General features: G+C 40.4%; 1 protein-coding gene across 1 annotated transcript in view; it reads right to left on the bottom strand.

The window, feature by feature from the left end:
- Nucleotides 1–22859, bottom strand: part of STARD13 (StAR related lipid transfer domain containing 13) — a 314488-nt gene that overhangs the window by 213292 nt on the left and 78337 nt on the right. Inside the window, exons 3-4 of the mRNA XM_082484956.1 lie at nt 17406–17552; nt 12661–12795 (exon numbers count right to left, since the gene is read on the bottom strand). Of these exons, the coding sequence (XP_082341082.1) occupies nt 12661–12795; nt 17406–17552 (282 nt within the window). The remainder of the gene's footprint in view (nt 1–12660; nt 12796–17405; nt 17553–22859) is intronic.

Raw genomic sequence — 22859 nt, 5'->3', positions numbered from 1 at the left:
CACAAACTTGTAAGAAAAGTCCTGAGTAATGATTAGTACACCTGAGAGATAAAAAAAATACAGCTGTCTGGAACAGCTGCTCTAGTCAAGCAGAATCCCGAGCCTTCTCACATCTACCAGCTTTAGTGCACATCACTTACACAAAGGGCTGCATAATCCCATTTCAGGACTGTGCGATACCATATATCCCAGGACGAGGGGGTGACAGTTGAGAAAAGATGCCTTCTCCCAGCAGAAGCACAAGAGAAAATTGTACCTTGAGAGGGATTATCACTGTTAGAGAGACAGGATGCATGATTTGCCGTATTCATTTGCATAAAAAATACTCTCCCTATGCATTGTGCTGGCCTCTGTCTCTGGTGTGTTACAGATGGAAGTCCCTTCTTCCCTAGCGTGGGAAACGGCAGAGCGCAGTCTACAGGCTCTCCAGAGTACAAAGAGCCTGGAGGTTTGTATTATGAGAGACCTTTGCACCACTGCTTAAGTGGGAGTAGGGGTCCGACTCTACCCAAGCTCCGAAGCACCACACAAGCATTTCGGCAGTCACATTTTTCACTAAACATCTCTGGTAATGTTTGAATCTCTCCACTTTCCTCCTGCTGTGAGCAACAACTATTGTAAAAGTCGAAGGCTCCGGCTCAATCGCGGGCACCATCCGATCAACATGCGAAGCAGCCAAGAGAACCCTCCCTGAATAAGAATGACACAAGTCCCAAAACTGGGGCCAAGACAGTGAAAGTGAGCAATAGCTACGCTGGAAGAGAAATGACTTTGATAAAACTACATGCGTAGAACGCATTCACTCATTTTTTTTCATGTTGTTGAAACAAATATACTACAGGGCCAGCAAAAGAGTAAGGAAAAAACCGGACAGATAGGTAGACAGATAAGGTATGATTGTACACACCTCCCTGAAGAAAACCGGGCTCAACAAATCCCACAACCAAAACTACAACAGACAGGCTGGTGGGGTCCAATCCAGCACACAGCCGCCAAACTCACCCAGGGGAGCTGGTGTGCTCTGTTGCCTGTTGTTCTCTGTGGCTGCTACAAAACGCAGTACAAAATTGTACTGTCAGCCAATTAAATAAACGATGTGCTGCATCTAAAAGCACGAGATCAGCTGCTGGTATAAAACATGCAAGCAGAAGAAAAGACAGATAGGTTGTTTCCCTTTTGCCCTTCATTGAGTATGAAGTTAACTGTAGGGAAGTAAGGTTATCTCTTTTTATATTTGCATATGAATGGCATAATTCACTGGTACGGTTCCCGATCACCTCTCGTTAGGCATTTGATGGAGATCCTTATTTTGACAGCTTGCATCCCACATCTACTGACAGAGAGTCAGGACGTTTCAGTCTGTCCGTGAAAAGCAATGCATGTCTGAGGCTGTGTGCTAACGCTGAAATGTAAGTCAGCGATTTTAGTGTCTATGATAATAAGATTGCACTATGATTAATAAGATCGCACTACTATGAAATATGATTGTGTTCCTGCAGTCAGTGTTATCAGAAATAAAACACAACCCCCCAGCATTTAAGATTACTGGTACCTTGCAGTATAGTTTTTTGCAAAAGAATTCAGCTAGAAGATCTGAAAATTAACATAACAACAAACGTCATTCTAGACTATCGAATATTTCAATTTACATATGATAAATATGTCTATAAAAGCCCAGTAGCATACATAGGGTTAATTTGGGATGTATATACTAATGAATCCACGCCTGCTCGCAGCTCTCATTTCGTCACTACAGCTGGACCTAGATGGCAAATCTCACCGAGTAAGCTTGGGACAGTTATTATGAGACAGGGACTGGGCTGGCTCAGAAAAGTGCTCACTCAATATATTTCGTTAGCAGTCTCTGCTCACGGGGTTTTTGTGAAATCACCACCAAGCCCAGCTGCTCTGCTGCTATTGCTGTCCCCAGTGGACCTGCTGGCTGCCCTTGCAGAGGTGGGTCACCTCTATTTCCCAACAGCTCCCGCGGTCACTCGGCTCTTCCACAGCTTTTCTTACAACATAAACAGATGTTATCAGTTTGAACTACATAAATAACCATGTAATGCCAAGCAATAAAAATAACCAATTCTAGTTTCCTCCCAATACAGATTTGGACTTCATACACCTTTTGAACTTCATTAAATGAACTTTACTCCAAAACGAATTGGAAACTTACACTTTACTTTATATTGTATGCAAAAAAATGCATATAAATTACCTTGTCCACATCCATCCAAGAACAATTAACAATCAGAGAGGTTGTTGAGGCCCCATCCCTGAAGGTGTTCAAGGCCAGGCTGGACATGGCCTTGGGCAACCTGGTCTAGTGGGAGGTGTCCCTGCCTATGGTGGGGGGGGTGGAACTCTATGATCTTCAAGGTCCTTTCCAACCTAAACCATTCTATGATTCTATGATCATTACATTATTCCTCGCAGTTGTTTTATGAATAAGGATAAAGAAGCTCCTTCCTTTCTTAAACAAATAACTCAATAAGCTTTTTAAAAAAATACACAAAGCACGTCCCTTGCCTCCAGGTAATCCTTATGAAAATTAAAATAATTAATCTGATGCAAAAAACTGTAAAAAGGATACGGTTTACTTTAAAATTAAAGAAATATTTTCATAGATTGAGTGCTTTGCCTGTAACAGTTCAAGGTAATTTTAATTGCTGTACAGCTACGTTAGGATTATCATCTTCAGCTGACTTCAACCTTTTTGTCAGAAGAAAATGGAACTGAGCTAATAATTAAGAAAAGCAAGTATGTTAAATATTGTATTTAAGGAATGTTGTGAAGTTTTCCAAACAAACTATTTGACAAATATTTTTCGGTCAGTTCTGAAACACACCACAAATTCCTCCTAAATGAACAGAATAATCTGAAAGATTTCATTTCCTTGGAACTGACACTAACATCTCAAGAGTCTCCTCAATCAAGAAGACACAGGCTTTTCAGTCCATTCAGAGTTCAGGATTATGACCACCAAGAAATAAAACAACCCTTTCGCTATCCAACCATCAGTATGCACAGTAGTTACGGTGCAAGATGTTGGAGTCTCCTCACTAAATTACTTTGAGCAAAATTTAACAGGTACACGGTCCATCAGAGTAAAGAAGATGATCTGTAAGTGTGAAAAACATTCCGGGCTGTGTTTGGGACAACTTTTGTTTCTCTGGTCTGTTCTTGTATGAGTGAAGACAGGGCTGCTAAAACACAAAGGAATGTGAGTAAACTCCAGATAAAACAATTTAATTCTAATCAGATAAATGCAAAAGCAAAATTCCACGGAGAAGCTGCGATAAAATTAACAGGTAACAATCCTGTCCTCCCTCAAAAACCATTTAATAATAATATGACAGCATTTCTTACTATTGTACGTAAACACTGCAATGCCAAGATCCAGTTTAAAACCTTTAAGCACTGTTAAAAGGGACCCAAAGCTCAAGATGCCATTTCTAAAATGAAAAGGCAGCGGCCTACCAACCGGCCTTCTGACCTCTCTCATTATGGTAATTTTAAATGTAAAAATCTGTAAGAATGAATAAAGGAACACTTTGTTATTAGCCAGTTCTGATAAACTCAGTAATTGTACACTATTCACCTACCTTTTCTAATTCAGGGCCTCCTTCTGCCACCATCAGAACTGAACCCCTGAGACAGTCAGTCCTTGGAATCAGTCCTGCAAATGCTACTCAGATACTCGATCTGCTCAGTGAGATGGATTTAGTGTTTGCTCTTTTGGTATATTTACATCTTCTTGATTCATAAAGCCTCATCCTATTTCCACTGAGGTTTCACTGATCTGCAGAGCTGGGCAAGCTGAGAATTTAGACCCAGAATTTAAGACTTTAGAAGATGTATTAGATGAGATTTTAATCTGCTCGTTTTCCTTTCAGAAGTTTTTGAAAGTTTATCCATTCGTGTACAAAAGATTTACACTGAGCAAAGCTAAAATTTATACTGAGCTCCCCCTGTTCTCTGAGACTCCTCGTGGCATCACGATTTCAGCGCAATGTGTGAGCAGAGTGCTGCCTGGTTCACAGACAGCTTTGTGCGAAGGAGCTGACTGATGGGAGGAGGGAATAAAGACAAAAGCGAAAAGCGAAGGGGCTGCGCTGGGCTCTCGTGTTTGTAACCAGTCCTTGCTGGGAGCAGACTTTGGCCAGAGTGCTGTCAGGTGCACCGGAAACAAAGCGGATGAGAAAGCCGGAGTATTAGTTACCTATACTGGAATACATAGCTCTCGCTGTTAAAAACGGGAAGGAAGGGAGAGTGAAGGGAGGGAGGAAGGGAGAGTGAAGGGAGGGAGGAAGCGAGGGAGGAAGCCATTTGCCCTTCGCCGCCTATTAGCCTCCCTGTTTTTTCCCAGAGCTGGTACAGGCTTTTCCTGGGACAATAAATTCCTCTACGACAAAGAAACTAGTTCATATCAAAGTGGGGAAGATTCTGTCTTTCAGGAGCACCAGGTCATCTCAGAAATGCTGGCAAGTCGAGAGTGCTCCTCGGCAAGAAGGGTAATCTCCTCCCCGTGGCAGAGCAGGGGAGGAATGGAAAGGCAGCTGTCCTCTTCAGAGGTGAGAAAGTCCACCATAACGGGGTACAGCTGGAAGCAGAGTGAGTCACTTTGCCTATTTCACCATGCCTCTGTCCCAATGGGATACTGGCTGTAAAAAGTTCTGAAAGCAAGAAGAAAAATCCTGCAAAGATGATGTTTCGGGCTACCTGAATCTATACTGGAGAGCTAATTTGCTGACATGATTAGTATCAACATTAAGGATAGACAGGAAAGCAACTCATGTGACTATATGACACAGTTCGAAATTTGGTTTTGCAAGAATGGGTGTGAGCATTCTTTATGAGGAAGGATGGTCTGGAGGGAGAAGCACAGACCCAGAATTATGTATAGATTCTGCTCTCGACCACACTGCAACCAACCAGTACTACTTGTAGAAAGTCAATAAGGACCTAATTTCTATGAAGATTTTTGCATCTCTTATCTGCCTGAGCTGTGCTACTCACACAAGCCGCTGAAGTATAGACAGAAATCTTCAGCTCCAACTAAGCCAAAAAATTGCATCTTCAAGCACACCTTTTCTTTGAGAAAATGAAGCATCGAACACTAAGTCTCCCTCACTCAGGTCCAGGCTTCTTATTTCATCTTCTTGCACTTTGTGGGTTGTACAAAGTGGCCCGAGAACAGAATGGGCAGAGAGCTCTCTGAAGTAAGAAATCTTTGTCCTGAGGTTGCACAAGTCTTCTTAGAGCTTAACTATCAACTTTTTCAATGGGGGGCAAGGTCAGAGTAAATCATGATCTGCCTAATCTTCACCTAAGGAAACACACCCTACTAGATAATGGACATAACTGCTGCTGTAAATTGTACCATGAACCAATAAATTTATGACCACATCCAGCAGCGATAGCGTGTGAAACTTATTTTAGAGCCAGGTTATATACATGTGTCAGGACCCTGAATTTCTGGAAAGCAAAATTCCAGCTGTTCAAAGTGTTAGTCACCGAAGGACCACTAGGGAAACTGCCCTCAGGGGCAAGAGCTGGCAGATCTTTAAAGATGCTTTCCTTACAGTACAAGAGCTCTCGATCCCCAGGTGTAAGAAATCAGGAGAGGAGGGCGAGACCGGCATGGCTGACTCGAGCCCTGGTGGTCAAACGAAAGGGCAAGAGAGAGATGCACAGGCAGTGGAAGCAGGGACAGGTATTCTGGGAAGAGTATAGGGACACTGCCCGGTTGTATAGGGATGGGGTATGGAAGGCCAAGGTGCAGCTGGAGCTGAACTTGGCAAAGGACACAAAGAAAATAATAAGGGCTTCTATAGGTATGTCAGCCAGAAAAGGAAGGTCAAAGAAAGCATAACTCCCCTGATAAGCAAGACTGGCAAACTGGTAACAACAGACAAGGAGAAAGCTGAGGTACTCTACAACTTTTTTGCCTTGGTCTTCACTGGCAACCTCTCTTCCCATACCTCTCGAGTGGATGGACCACAAGACAGGGACTGGGGGAGTAAAGTCTGTAAGAGAAGACCGGGTGCGTGACCACCTGAGTAACCTGAACATACAGAAGTCTATGGGACCTGACGAGATGCATCCAAGAGTCCTGAGGGAATAGGCTGATATAGTTCCCAAGCTGCTCTCCATGATATTTGGAAAGTCAGGGCAGTCAGGTGAAGTTCCCGGTGACTGGAAAAAGGGAAACATTGCACTCATTTTTAAATAGGGTATAAAGGAGAACCCTGGGAACTAACGACCTGTCAGCCTCACCTCTGTGCCTGGGAAGATCATGGAACAGATCCCCCTAGTAGTTATGCTAAGGCACACAGAGGACAGGGAAGTGATTCAAGACAGCCAGCATGGCTTCCCCAAGGTAAAGTCCTGCCTGACCAACCTAGTGGCCTTCTATGATGGAGTGACTATGGCAGTGAACAACAGAAGAGCTACAGATGTCATCTATCTGGTCTTCTGTAAGGCCTTTGACATGGTCCCCCACAACATCCTTCTCTCTAAATTGGAGAGAGAAGGATTTGATGGGTGGACTCTTTGGTGGATGAGGAATTGACTGGACGGTTGCATCCAGAGGGCAGTGGTCAATGGCTCAATGCTGACATGGAGATTGGTGACAAGTTGTATCCATCAGGGGTCCGTATTAGGACCAGTACTGTTTAATACCTTCATCAGTGATACAGACAGTGGGATTGAGCGCACCCTCAGCAAGTTTGCAGACAACACCAAGTTGAGTGGTGCAGTTGACATGCCTGAGGGACAGGATGCCATCCAGAGGGATCTGGACAAGCTTGAGAAGTGGGCCCATGTGAACCTCATGAGGTTCAAAAAGCCCAAGTGCAGGGTCCTGCACCTCAGTCAGGGCAACCCCTGGTATCAATACAGGCTGCAGGACAAAGGGATTGAGAGCAGCCATGCCCAGGATTTGGGGTACTGGTGGATGAAACACTGAACATGAACTGACAATGCGCACTCGCAGCCCAGAAAGCCAACTGCATCCTGGGATGCATCAAAGTGTGGCCAGCAGGTCAAGGGAAGTGATTCTGCCCCTCTACTCTGCTCTCATGGGACCACAACTTGGAGTACTGCATCCAGCTCTGGAGCCTTCAGCACAGGGAAGATATGGACCTGTTGGAGTGAGTCCAGAGGAGCGCCACAAAAATGATCAGAGGGCTGGAGCACCTCTCCTATAGGGCCAGGCTGAGAGAGTTGGGGTTATTCATCTTGGAGAAGAGAAGGCTCTGGGGAGACCTTATTGAGGTCTTTCAGTACTTAAATGGGGCCTACAGGAAAGATGGAGACAAACTTTTTGGCAGGGCCTGTTACGATAGGACAAGGCATAATGGTCTTAAACTAAAAGAGGGTAGATCCAGGTTAGATAGAAGCAAGAAATTTTTTACGAGGGTGGTGAAACACTGGCACAGGTTGCCCAGAGAGGTGGTAGATGCCCTATCCCTGGAAACATTCAAGGTCAGGTTGGATGGGGCTCTGAGCAACCTGATCTAGTTGCAGATGTCCCTGCTCATTGCAGGGGAGTTGGACTAGATGACCTTTAAAGATCCCTTCCAACACAAATTGTTCTATAATTCTATGATCTTCTAATCTCAGATGTAAAGTGAAGACTCTGCATACATATTTCATGGAGAAATGAAGGATCAGCCCAAGGTTTGTTAAATACTTTAATATCCTCAAATTCCAAAACATTGTTTAGTAGAAATACAAACTGTTATGAGTTGTCACGTTATAACTTCCTTCTGCACTGGACATTGGCAGCTATTTGATAAAAGCTTTGTCACACATGCTGACTAATGGAATAATCTCTGATCCATGCTGGTCCAGGGGCAGCATGACTGAACAAGTCGTGCATGAGAAACACAATGAATCTGATTTTCCTTCAGCTGCTTTTACTTTTGAATTTCTCTAGCCTCAAACAATGTCAGAGGGTCAGGCAGGCATCACACTGCCTACAGAGAGATAATGACTACTATAGTCATAGATTACAGTATTATTAGTTTTACATTTCTAAACAATGTCAGAAGATATCAGACATCTCTGGAACCTTTGACCTAAACTCCGAGACACTGTTTATAGCATTTCTCAGAAAAAAAAAAAAAAAAGAATAATATCTTCTTAAAAGAATCACAAACACTTTTCAGTCACGTGGGTTACAAGGCAGTGTTTTGCTTCCCATTTTCTGAATCAAATGGCTTAGCACAGATAAACTATAGTTCTACAAACAGTTTAAGCTATCAGAAGCTGGCACTGATGCTGAAAGAAGCAATTCACCCTGTCTCATCCCCAGCCACTCTGATGCCCTCTTGCACCAGCCTACATATTCGTGGGGATGAGCAGTGAACCAGACCAAGAATCCAGGTTAAACCAAGCCTCAAACCTACAAAATGATTAATTTTAGCCCTCTCAGTTTAATGAACTCAAGCATAAGAAATCAAACTGTGCTCACCAACCGTACTTAAAAAGAAAATATAAAAGCAGACTTAACACAGATAAAGGAAAAAGCCCACCTTGTTGCCAATATATGAAGTTTTGTTTCCTTACTAATTCACAGAGTGCATACAGCAGAGGATACTGTGTTACCTGCAAGAGCTGGAGGGTGTTTATTGATGGGGTTTTTAGGCTCGTAAGTTAGACCATCAGGTTCCCAAAGTTTCCTCTGCCTAGTACACAGAGGGGTCGACACTGCCCATCAAATGCCAGATCGTCACTTATACACCATGGGAGGGATTTACCTCACCCAGTTCTAAGCACCTATGCCTCAGCCAGTCACTTCTTCAAATACTCAACCAACCAACATATGCACTTCGCAGGCACAAAGCACTTCAACCAGATGACCTACATCCAGATGACTACTTCAGGGTGAGATGGATCCTGCTGTATAAGTGCTTTTTTCTCTCTATTCATGGAATCTCTATGATGTAGACACGGACTTACAAATGCCAGTATTTGTCAAGTGAAAATTTGCTGTTTGTCTCTCAGGCACCTGACTTCCCCACCACCTTAGGTACATACCTCCTTTAGTAACTCACAAATAATGTTTCCCACAGCGAAACAACTTTTTGGGGGCAAGGAAGGAGGGGGAGGCATGACATGACACATCATTGCCCTAAACCCACGATTTTCACTATTATTCTATCAAAATGTTGTAACAAGTGTGAGTCATCTTTTAAAGGCATATAAACAGAACACCTACTGTGACTCAAGTTTGCCAAAGAAACCTTCATTGCACTTTTTAGGCTGTCAGCTCAGTTGGTATCCATGAAAGGGTGCAGCTAACGTCACTGCCTCGTACTGAGAATTGAACAACTGTCTCCTGCATAATTCTCTGCATATTATTCCTGAATTACAGCATCCCTGCTATTTCTAACATTGGCCTCCTCTGCTGCATTTGCTAATCACAGTATGTTATGGAGTATTTGGTTTTCTGAATGCCTGGGTGTATGAGCTCCTGGGGAGCAGGGGCAGATAAGCCCTTTTTGACCCGACCTTCATAAAAAAAATGGAAGAGAGGAAAAACTAGCTCATCAAAATACAACGGGTCTGATTTATTTCTGTGTTGCTCCGAAGTTATGTATTATACCGCTTGGATCATGGGACTTAAATGAATGCAAGTTGGGTGTGACAGAGAAGGAACTGGGCCTTTTGTCGTTTGGATCCATCCCCTTTATTGTAATAAAGGTAACTTTGGCAGGCACCTTTTAAAAAATAGGGAAAATTCTGTATCTTGAGGAATAAGCAGTGAAAACTTGGGTATTGGAGAAAGATGACATACGCACACAGACGGAATGCCTGGAGCTAGATATGGCATTACTTGTATTTGCCTGAAATATAGCCCACAACACCAAAAGCAGCACTTTGGAGGAAGTAAAAATGACCTACTCTCCTGAATGAAATTTGCAAACACCCGGTTTCAAACTTATCCCTAATTTCAAGCACTGGCCAATTCAAAAAAACAGCCCAGTAATTTCTAAAGAAATTCTGTGCCTCCAGTAGGTTTCTAGACTAGATGGAGCCCTAAGGAACACCAGTGCTCTCTGCATTTCGCTGCTCTTACTACAGTATTACAATGTTTGATGCAGTACATGGACTGTACTGATGCATATTCGCAGAACTGCTATTTCTTGTACTCGTATTTCCTGAATTTCAACAAAAAGAGAAATGTGGACTTCAGAAAAGAAAGAAAACCCAAAGTTACTTTCTCTGCCTTCTCTCCTACATACTTCTAGCCAAACAACACTATTACTGCAACATCACTTAAAAGTATTTATATAGAATTAGTGGGAAGGCAGTTAAGCCATGATACTTGTACATGCCTGAACATTTCGCCGAGGTAAAAAACAAATATAGCTGGCAAATATCTTATGTTTTACTGAATTCTACTATCTATTCTGACTAGAACAAATGACAAATCAGAAAAAATGTTTGTGCTTTTGCAGAAATGGGAAACAGCAAACTTACTTTCTAGGGAAAGGAAATAACTGATGGGAAGACAATAATGTTCTTAATTAGTAAGCAAGCCAAGCCCACCTTCAAATTTCCATTTCAATGAACAGGAGTAGGCTCATTTAATGAAATACAAAATTGGTATGGTGGCATGCATATCATGCTTTGATAGATGAACAGCTTGACAGTTTTAAAGGTACCTTTAATATAATAGATTTTGCTTTAATTAAAATTGCATAGATAACTTGAAATAAGCACCTCATCAGGAGAAAGAGAACTGCTGAGCTACTGGCTTAATGTCTAATTATTGCTGAAGTCTATTTGCTTTGGGATTGGAGGAATGGAGGGTGGCATATGTGATGGCAATATTTGAAAATGCCTCTGAAGCTATGTGTGGAAGAGATGCTAGTAGGACTGATATACATGGCAGAAAATTGCCAGAAAATATGCTTAAGAACAGAATAAACAGACAGACAGTGACACAGGCTAACAGGGAAGTGTTAAGTATGGTTTTTGGAGGCCAAGTTCTCTGAATGATCATGCAGGTACAGGTGATTTGGCTGATACAATGTACTTCCATTTCAAAAAGCTTCTGAGGAAGTTATCTATCAGAGTCATAAATTGTGCTGTCAAGGAAGAAAATCAAAAAAAGATGTCAAGAAGTAAAAATGTCTTTTCATTGCTAACTAAAAGTGAAAAAAAATGTTAGGAATAATTGGTTTCCTTCTTTTACAGTGGATGGACATTACCAGGCAGTCTCACCTGGCAGTATATGTTCAATATACTCATAAATGACCTCGAAAATGGAGGAATAATTAGGGACAGAGATTTCTGATGATATTAAATTATAGAGGTTAATAAAACCAAAAACTGACTGCCAACTGCTGCAAAAGGACCTCATGATGCTGAATGAGCATAAGATAAACAGGGAGATAAAATTCAATATTACTAAATACAGTCAGACACTGGAAAAAAAAAATCCAGTCCCAGGTATTCACTACTTCCTATAGGATTCATAAGATTCAGTTTTTTACAGTACAAGAATTACAGCCAAATAAATAATCCAGTAGCATATTTACAACAAGAAATAAGTGTTTTTTCAGATACTCCAGAGTTAACTTTGGAATCCATTGCTACAAGGTGCTTTGAATATCAAAAGAACAAATAAATATAAAAGACACAACTAGTGGCAAAAAAGACCCTCGGGGGCTATTAATTACAAAACTGCAATATACTGCCTGGCTTCAATGTGTCTGCATGATAAAAGCCTCAAAGGAAGTTGAAACGGCATACTATCTGCTTACCCTCTTCTTACATTTCTTTCCTGAACATCCACAGTTGGCCACTGCCAAAGAAGGGATACTGGACCAGAACTACCTTTGATACAATCCAATGCAGCCATTTTTATGTTGCGTGATGGTCATGGACACTGCTGGCACCCAAGTAATTTATAACGGAGAGGCAAAACCATCTGCATTTTGGAATCAAGACACTGATCCTAAAATAGCTTACTTTTACACGCAGAAATATAACAACATTTGGCTACTGAGGAAATGAATCAAAGCCTTCTGGGGAAACCCTCTGACAGATTTTAACAGACTTTGATTGCAGACTACAGCATCACCTTGTGAAAAAAGAAACAAAATAAATATTGCTATTATCGATTAGAAGTAGGGCTTAACTAAACCTCCAGAGCCGAACACTCCTGCTTACAGAGAACACAGGGTGGAATCTGCCCTGAAGTAAGCCTACCCAACACCCAAATTAAAACTCCTAAGAGACTAATTCTAAATAAGCAATGAAGAAAAAGACGCAGTCATTGATCTGACACCTGGAATCTATCACATCTAACCTCCAGATGAGATTAATTACTTTTTAGAAATGCTCGTTTCTTTCCATTGACTATCAAGGCAGTCCAAGTGACTTGTTCAGATGTTGAAGTCTTCACTAGAGTTGCCTAAAATCAAATTAGATGAATCCCACAGCCCTGGAGTCTCATTGAAGACTGACTTAACTTTCATCTGTACCTCTTTTGCAAACCAAACTCCTCTGTGCAGTGCAATATTTGCAGATCAAACTACTTTGAGGAAATGCAAGGACAATTTTAATGACAAATAGTAAATTTTGAGGGTACTGAGCCTCAGAGTCAGAGAATGTTGTAAATGTGCTGTAGCTACTTACCTCGGTTTTAGGTCGTGCTCCAGTTGACACTGGGTAAGGTAAACAGTCTAGATCCTGGTAGTCTGCTCTTCTAGTTTTCCAAGATCCTTTTTCTTGATGATCTCCATAAAAACCTGTCTCCACTTGAACAGGGAACTGTAAGAGAATTTTAAAAACCCTGTAAATAAAGGCAAGTCATAAATATTTTTAATGTGAACTGCAAGATAAAAACATCTGAATTTTATCTTTTTAAAGCTTTTTGTCTCTGATGTAAGGTAAACATTTGGCCTCAATCTTTTATCTTAAAAACACCTGCTGCATCATTTTCACATTTTGCCAAGTTAGACATCCAGATATTCTGTGAAGTGGTTTCCTTAACAGCTAGTATACACAATGGAGAACTAATAAATAGCAGTACCCCTTCCTAAATATCAAGGAATTGAATTGCCTCTATCTTAGAAAAAGAAATGGCTTTATTCAAATTATTTTAAACTATCTTTTCACTTTATTTCATGTTCTTTTTTCTAACTTAAGCAGAGACCCAGCAAACTCCCATTTTCAAATCACAGACACTGAACTTTCCAAATCCCCTTCTCCTGGTCCCCCAAACCTGGGGAGATCTCACTCCCACACCGTTTTTAAAAAAAATGCATGTCCTAACTCTGGGCCTGCATGCACCCGGCCACGCTGAACTCGGTGCCAGGAAGAGACCAACTGCACAACGTTCCCCAGTGTACCCTGGTTTGCCTCAAAAGAACAACGAGGTGTGTGAGCAAGGAGCAAGCCGTGCTGCAATCCAGCAGGATCCGTGCTGGGAAGAATCAGGGAACCAGGATCATGGGTGCACCGCAGAGCGGTCCCAAGCTGTTGGGTACCATCAATCAAAGTCAGCCCGTTTTCTGGCTGCTCCCCTTCACAGGAGGACAAATTTCCTGCTGGTCTTTAACAGCAACTGCCTAGTTCCCAGTTAGTATGTTTTTAAGGCTGTAAAATGAGGAGGCTTTGCAAAGCTGGCAAAATAATCGGTATGGGGCCTAAAAAAATCTGATGATAATATACTGCTGCAAAAGAGTGAAGAGAATGTGTAAGCTAAAGACAAAATTTTGTTCAATGAAAGGCATATCTCTAACATAAGACAGGTTAATTATAATCAAACAGGATTTCTGTGTCACTATCCATGAATGATAAAGGACTAAAACCGAAAAACGTGATTCTCATTCTTCAGATCTGCTTTTTTTTTCTGTACTGAAACTGAGTAGCTGACATCAAATGGCAATGATGCAGATACATTAAATAACAGTCAAATGCGCTGTTTACAGCAAGAGTGTTTTATCTCTGCTATCTCACTTACAAAGTACCTCCTTCTATATTGCTAAGAAAGACTTTTTTTTCATATGAAAGGTACAGGTTTTAGAGGAGCAGCACTATTAACGGCAGTTTTCCAAAGCTAGCAGTTTTGCTGTTAGTACATTCAGATAGCCCAGTTTTTGGTACTTAAATAATGTATTTATACCATTGGTGAGAGAATGTTTCAGAAAATAGTTTGATGACAGGTAATTCTTATAATATATTCTCTGGATCAGATACTGGGTCATCCAGCCAGTGCTACTGCCCAATTCTACTTCCCAATAAAAGACTGACAACAGTAACTTGCAGTTTACCCAGATGAAAAGACAGACCACCTCTTAGCATTCATCTAAAAGTTATTATGTTTTAGAAATCACCTTCAATTTTTTGACCAAAACACTGCAAGACCCCCTTCTCTCACCCAGTAAGTCCCATAACATTTATTCACCCAGTCTATTTTCCTCAGCCAATATTTAGATTTCTTCCTGCAAAATTTTTGATCAATCGAGCACTATTAATGACAGATACCTTCACAACAGGAAAATTTAAAGAATAATAAAATATCAAAGAGTTACTTCCACGAACGGATGAAGAAATCCTTCAGTAGAAAACCGACTGGCTCAACCTAGTGACTGAATTACAAAATATATTTCTGAGACACAGCATCTGCCATGAGAAATTAATACTTTGACATCTGTTAAAAATTGCCCACACCCTCAAGAGACCAATTTTCAGACCAGCCGCTCCACCAAACATGTTGCCACTCATACAGTAGTCACCTACTCCTGGGACTTCAGGTCTATAAGTTGGCCCTGCATCTGTGAGCACTTCACCCCAAATCCTTTTCAATCATAATTTCCTGTGTCAGTTCCCAGTTTATACGACCAAAATAGGATAAAAAACATATGAAGAACCCATAAGTGGTTTGTCATTTTATAGAAGCTAAATTTACACAGTTACTAGTAAACATATGTCTGAGATGTATCTTCTTCCTATACAAGTTTCATTGTGAGTGACAAGAATAAAACATTTGATACGTGTGGAACAAATTACAAGTTATAATAAGAAATATGGACCAAATGGGATGAATTGATATAAGATAAATTACTCATACAGCTTGTATGAAAACAAGAGTTTGTTCATTTTTTCCGCTGCAACTGTCATTCTAAGATTTTAAAAATCTGTTTCTTCACAGTAAATTCATGGAGAGATTTAGGAGGATGTATTTCACGTCTTTGACTAAAGGGGAAGACTAAGGTCAACCCATTTTGAGGCAAATTATTCTTAAATGTTTAAATTAGGGCAGATGATTACCTTATTCAGAAATGGTTTGACTAAAAATACCTTTGCAGTAGACAGCAAAAGGTGTCCCATCATCAGTTCCACAACAGACTGTCCCTGACTCTTTTCTTCCTCTGATCTTGCTGGTATCATCAGGAAGACCTTTGTGTTAAATGTCCTCTCCAGCTCTTGTAGTGAAATTGGCTCTTGGAGGTTTAAAGGATATTTCCAGTTTGCCAAATAAGGCCATAATAAAAATGTGGCTGCTTCACATGATGTTTGCCTGTCCATAGACAATTAAAACAAAGCAATCTCTTCTGCTTCAGAATAGGAAGAAGATGTGACCTGACAAAGAGGAGCACAACTGCTCAAATATCATATTGAGGAAAATAGTAATTTTGGCAGTGATGTTAGAAGCATCCTTGAAATCTTTTTGGACTTATCCAAACAGACGCAACTATTGGTAAAGGAAACAAGTGTGCCAAGACCAGTGCAACTGGCCTGGAGGTAGGTTTTATCTGCATATTAAGCACGACCAGCTCTGTATCACCACCACAGGCTTTTGGTGGGGGAATATGCCTCAAGAAGAATGCTGTGCCCAAAGTCCTGGCCTCTGTACTCAGAAGATGTCTTGGCACTAGGCTTCAGTAAGAGAAGTGCAAGGATCTGGGATGCTGGTGTCGGCGGTCTCTATGCAACCACTTTTGATGTTGTTGTTATTTTTATTTATCAAAGGGCATTTGAATACATTGTCTATTTGGATTTGTTTTTCTGCTGCCTACACGCTACATGCCCTTCATTGAATGCTCCAGCAATGGATTTGAAGTCCAGTGTCTTATGATGTTCAAATCATCATGGAAAAAGAACGATGCCTAACCAAACCATGATTTTTGCCTTAGCAGAATAGGCACAGCCATAAAATCACAGTTGCTTGGACCACTGGTGACCCAAACCAGACAGCCTCACAACAGGAAGTGTTTAAACTCTGATGGCTTGGATTTCACTTTCAGGCAGAAAAGCAGACTACGCTGCCACTGCATTTTGACAGAAGACATTGAGCAGTCTCCTACAAGAAGACAGAACACTGTCCATTAATAGACAAGTTAATGATGAAATTAATTTAGTCGGACAGAGCTGGTTCTGACTTACTGACATGTACAATAAGAAAGAAATGACAGTCAGTCATGGCCACTCTGTTCCTCTCTCTGCAGAATATGAAAACGCCTACTGGAAAGTGCAACGACAAGATGCAAAATTCTGAACGTCCCACCTTGAGGGACATGAACATTTCACACTGTGATCCACACAGACATTTACTTATAGGCTTTATTTTTACAAAATGAAGCAGCATTGAAACAGCAGCGATGGCAAAAGCATTCAAACAAGCTCACCTTCCAGGAATTTCGAGTCAGCACTAACATTCAGAGCTGCAAATCCAAACAACTCTATCTTAAGAACTGACTTTAACCATAACCTAAAGCAGAGAACAAACACTCCTACTTCTCACACTGTTCACTCTCCAGTTACTTGCTTCTATAAAAAACCTTGTTTATTCAAAAATTACTAAAATAATATCATTGCTCCTTAATCCCATACGCCCGCAAAATAAAAGCTTGGAAGACTGCATGTCATTGAAAACTGCCACGACAAAATATTCTTAACTAGAGGAATGCAGCTCTAAATCAAATATTTAGATAAAATAAAGAAACAAAAATATTAATTCTGCTCTTAATGAAGATACATAATGTCTCTCTTCCTGTTATGTCTTTAAATAAATATAACAAGTGTAAATAGGCTAGCACTGGAACTTTAAATTAACAGTATTCTATTCTGAAAAACTATCAAATGCAATCATCTGGATTCAAATTTCCCTATAAAAAAGGTGTTTAATTATTTTAAGCCATATTGACAGAAAAAGTATAAGTTTCATGCCATAACATTTCTGTTTATTTGGCTGTTAGTTGTCTAAGCGGTTAATGAGATTTTGTTATTATTGAGTGAAAACTGTAATTAACTTTATCCTTGAACCTGAGCTCCTCAGCCTATCCAAAACCACAACCAGATCTGAAAACCATGGCTTGATGAGCATCTGATAGCTAAATGTTAGAAAATGCATCATACAACATATACATTCTTACCAGTTGCTTTTGCCTCTTGGCAGAAGGAGTACTGGAGGGAGAAGAGCCAACACTCAGAGCGTCTTCAATATCTAAATTCAACTGTTCCAATTTCTTCATAAGACATGACATGGAGTCTGACCATTCAGATCCTTTTTCTGGTTGGGTCTACAATAAATCAAACATACATGAAGTCTTAAAACATTCAAGCTTTTTGTAACTTGAGGACTCTCATTCTTCTTCTAGCCCTCAAGGAAAAAGCTGACCAGCTCTTTCCCTCTCCTTGGGTAACTTTCTCCACTTAGAAAGCTTCAATTAGCACTCCAGTCCTGATGACACATATTCATAGCTGTTCTTCATACTCAAATGATCACACTCCACTTCTGTATATCTGAATGGCTTTCTAACACCTCATCTCGGGTGAACCACTGCCAGCTCAAGCTAAGCACAACCAAGACCAAAACCAAAGTAACTTTAAAGTCTCTTCCTTAAGCCACTTCTATTTCAGCAGCTCTTGACTGATTGCTGGTTGTCAATTAAGAATCAGAACATTGAAGGTCACCCTGTACACTGTATTTTATTCCTTACTATAATTCCAGACTTCGTCAAGTCTTGTAGCTTTCTTCTGCCCGTCCGTTGGGAATACTTTATTGGTCTCAAACATTTTCTGTTTTCATGGATGTATCTTCCCCTTTTATCTGAACTGCTTCACTATATAATGAAAACATTAATCCGTTGTAGTGCAACTGCCAAAAATACTTTTCTTGTTCCTTAGTTTCCTCAAAGTCCTCTCTAGTGACTCCCCTTAAGCACCTTTCCATGGCAGTCCCTGAGCACGCTGCTACATTATGCCTCGTTTTCCTCATTCAAGAAAAATACAGTCACACTGACCTCCCTGTCATCGTGGGCGGCTACAGCTCCTCAGATTAGTCTCTCTCCGGAAGCTACTTCAGTTCTTTCATCTGTCTCACTTTCACAAACAATACTTATCTTGGCACAGAGGATAATTTCATAGCAAACAATTCTAACAGACTGAGCATACAAACAGTAATAGCGTGTTGCCATCCTGCTAAAATCCTTAGAGCATCATACCAACACTCCACGATACCCAGGGGAGCTGGATGAATACTGTTATTTTTCTTACCTGATAAATCTTTATGGTGATTTGTTTCCTTATGAAGGTTTCACAAGTGGAACAGAGAGATCATTGTAATTTGCTCACTTTCATCGGAGTAGAATCCAGGAGGCTCACTCCAGTATTACACTGATGTATATTTTTACTAATGGAATTACTCATCTTGACCACAGTAACTAAGAATAAGGCCACAGATTGTCAGACATCTGGTCCAATATTACCAATAGAAGCATGTTCCCTTCAGAAGGTCTGGTGTTATCTTTGTAGGGATTGTTTTAAAACACAGAAAATTAAATATCTTCTCTTTAGTTTTCCAAATCTTTATTTGGAATTTCCCAATTTGTTATAAACTCCGAGTATTTTTCCTGAAATGTTGTTAAAAGTGCTAAGCTGTATTCCAGCTCTGTAGCTATTAAAATTATCGAAACAGATTCTTCGATTACTTTCCATGGTCTTCCCAAATATTTTAAAGTAAAATACAGGAAACACAGGATGTTCCACAGAAAGTGAGTATCAAAAGACACTCATGTAGAATCCTTTCTGGGTGAGATGATTTTACACAGGAAATGTGCATGTTGATAAATGTCTACAGCACTCATTTATAGACAAAGTAAAGATTCTACATTTTCCAACAAGGAAAAAACATACAACCCAACCCAAACTCCAGCAACAATGAATATAGGAAGCCTCTCAAAATCTAATATGAAGGTTCTATTTCTCGACACAGTTAAACTGTAATTTAAGAAAAAGGAGCCATAAGAACTTGCTTTCTTACCAATCAGTGGTAACCAATTCTGAGGCAACAATTACATACGGAAATGAGTAAAACGTCTTTGATTTTTCAGTAAAGCTATGCAAAAATGATACTTGCCAGGTGACAAACACTGAATGTTCCATTAGAAGTTAGGATTTTTGAGTTCCAAAAACAAAGTAGGAGAGATTCACACAAGTGCAAACAGTCCCACTTCTGATCCTGTATTTCAGGGGGCTGGAGGGGTGTCTCTAATTCAGCATTTTCCATAGAAAATGCAAAGAAGAAAATTCATTAAGACTTTAAGAAAGCCTTCTAAATATTTCTGATGAAGACACTCCAAATGCATGTAATAATACACATACATGATATAGCGATACAGTAAAAAATACAGCTCCATATATTGGGAGGCACATTTTGCCTTTATCTCGACAAATATTTACCTACTGGAACAGTATTTCCAGCATTTACCAACACTCTGCAATACATCTGTATGAGCTGAACACCCTTATTTTTATACATTTCTTGTTTTGCTGTAACAGAACTCAAACCACAGTCATTCCTTAAAAATACAAGTCCTGAAGACTTTCCCCAAACTATAACTCTCCTAGCTTTCTCCATTCAGTTCTGTCTTTTCTTAGTTCAGTAAGACTCTATATTGTGTCTATTAAGGGGATGAGGAAAAAGATGGGTTTTCATTATCCTTCAAAATAAAGCCAAATGGGCCTAGATAACAAATGCCATTCACTAATTGGAAATTTGGCACAAAAGTGCCATTTGGAACAAATGCTGATTGGCTACGTATTTCAAAGGTTGCCCGAAATTTCCTGCTGAACAGCAATAACATCATGCTACTTACATTCAAAAATATACAGCCTGCACAGTAGGACTTCTAACCAGCGAATAAATTCTGCCTAATCCATTCACGAGGAACACAGCTCCCCAGTGTTCAGCCCTAGTAACTAGGTTGGACGCCATCAAAGTGCTCAGAGGAGCTGAGTATCAGCGTCTCCTGCCCATAGCAACTGCAGAGGCAGTAGGGTCAGAGCATCTTTGGAAGCTTTTGTGTCTTGACCTTCAGGAGGACGAAAAATCTCACTCTGAATTATCTAAGAATCACAGTCTGCTTTATTCATTGTTTTTTTCCCTAAAAAGGTGTACAGGGAGAATACTCCTTTCCATACTCTCAAGATCTCCTTTCTTTGTTGGAGCCGCATCATTCAGCAATGCATAGGAACGCTGTTATCTTTTGAAGAACCTGAAAAGCTTAGAGACAGAAGTGCATTACAGGAAGACTTTTTGTATGTTACCTCGGAATATAAAATCATAGAATCATTTAGGTTGGAGAAGACCCTTAAGATCACGGAGTCCAACCGTTATCCTAATGCTGCCAAGTCCACCACTAAACCACGCCCCTCAGCACCACGTCTACGCATCTTTTAAATACCTCCAGAGATGGTGACTCAACCACTTCCCTGGGCAGCCTGTTCCAAGGGTTAATAACCCTTTCGGTGAAGAAAATTTTCCTAATATCCAATCTAAATCTCCCCTGGTGCAACTTGAGGCCATTTCCTCCCATGCTATCCTAGACAGACGAGCAATAGTAGAAAGTGAGACCAGAGAATCCCTCGTCAATCCAGTCTTTCAAGGTACAGCAACCTTATCTATGAAGATCATGTCATACGTTAGGCAGAGAATGACATACTGGCCTTGAAAGTGAGGTCCTTTGCCATGTGTATTTCTCAAATCCCATATACTCAGGTCAGACAAAAAAAGAATAAAAATATAATAAAACAGAAGTATAATCCTCTGTGTTAAATACAAAATTAAGTGCTATGCACTTCCTTAAACTTAAAGCAGTTACCAATGCAGCTATTATGCTTCAGATCATTATTGTAAATGAAGAACTAACGCAACTGTTTAATATTTACTAAGACAGGTTTAGCAATCAGCCAAATATAAAATTTAGTTGTAGGTTGCTACTTCCTACAGTAACCACAGCTTGTTTTAGAACAGTAAGCTTAATTTTTTTTTTTTGTTACATGTACACATTCATATCCGGATTCTGTGTTCCCTTACATAGCTGAAATTTCATTACTACCAATAACAAATTACAGAGGTAAAACAGGGCGCAAGATTGCACTCCAGCACCTAAACAATTACTTGCTCTTTCCTTGGGTTGAGAAGTAAATACATTCCAGACATTCAGCTATTTGTGCCTTTTGGACCAAAGGCTTCTGCACCCTGTTTTTCAGCTTCTAAGTGTTCTTCACTAATCTTATTCAGCAAAAACATCTGTGATAAAAGGCATATTTGTTTCAATGTTTTGCTCATGAAGCTTACTGCAATAGGCATAATAGCTGCCAGCAAATCTAAATTTAAACTGAAAGAATGTGGCAGAAATGAACAAGTCCATATAGAACACCCAGAGGTCAGGGTTAACCTCGCTGCCAGACCTCATCCTATACTGGAAGCAGAAAGGCTTCCAAGTGAAGGGTTATGAGAAAATTACACAACTCTAAATTTATCTGATAACTTGTGGCTTTCACTTCAGAAACTTTCAATAGGTCCAATTGTTCTGATAATTAATGTATCGTACAACTTCAAGTGATAAATTACTAACCTCCAAATAAAAAATACCAATGCTATTTAACCCTCCTCCCTAATATTAAATCAGTTTAGATAAAATTCTCTCTGATGTACAGCCTAGATCCGCAAAGAATGATTTTGTGAAAGTATTTCAGAGACCAAATATCATATTTTGCTGCTGCTGCACTGATGGGGCTCCTCCGTTCTGAAAAGCAGCTCTGTGTTAAAAAAGGTCTCAGCCACTGGTGGCTTTGCCTGCGGGGGCTGGGGGAGGAAGCCAGATTGGTTCCTTATACAAGGTCCTTCCGAAAAAAAAGTATTTAGAATACAAAGGACACTTTTAGTCTCAAAATAGATTTATGTGTGCCTTCTATATTGGAGATAAAATATTTCAAAGGGAATTTTCCCTCATATCCCACTATAGTGTAGCTTAAATATTTACAGAGCTTTTAGATAGACAACCAACTTGTGGCACCTTCGTCCTGGAACACGGGGAAGCTCAACTCTGTAGTTAGCAACCTTTCCACTTCTAAGAACTGTACTGCTATCCATCTGAAAGGGTCAACGCAAGTCTCTTCAAGTTCTCAAGTCAGCAGGCAAAAGCCACAGGCATAGCTAGGCTGCTGGGAAGAAAGCTCTTCAGGGACACCGCATAAAATTCACAGCAATCTGGATCCTTCTGATCCCCAAAACATGGAAATATTCACCTAAGACGGGCTGTTAGGATCTCAGCAGTTTTCCCAAAGAAAAGGTACAGAAATACTAATATGAAGATAGCATTCATGTAATTGGTTTTAAAGGAAATACCTTTTCCAGGATGAACCCTTTTCCCCCAAACCTATGATATTTACACTTCTTAAATACGTCTGTGTATGGAGCTTCATTTTTCCTTCCTGTCCAGTCACTTTCTCATTTGCGCTTTCCTGCCTGAGGGTGTGCTGCCCCCAGCTAGTGATGTCTTCAAACAGGTTTTCAGAAGTGACACAAGCTCTAACTGTAT

The sequence above is a fragment of the Vanellus vanellus genome, assembly GCF_965231255.1.
Source record: "Vanellus vanellus genome assembly, chromosome: 1".
Classification (NCBI taxonomy): domain Eukaryota; kingdom Metazoa; phylum Chordata; class Aves; order Charadriiformes; family Charadriidae; genus Vanellus; species Vanellus vanellus.
This window is presented reverse-complemented; position numbering and strand designations above follow the sequence as displayed.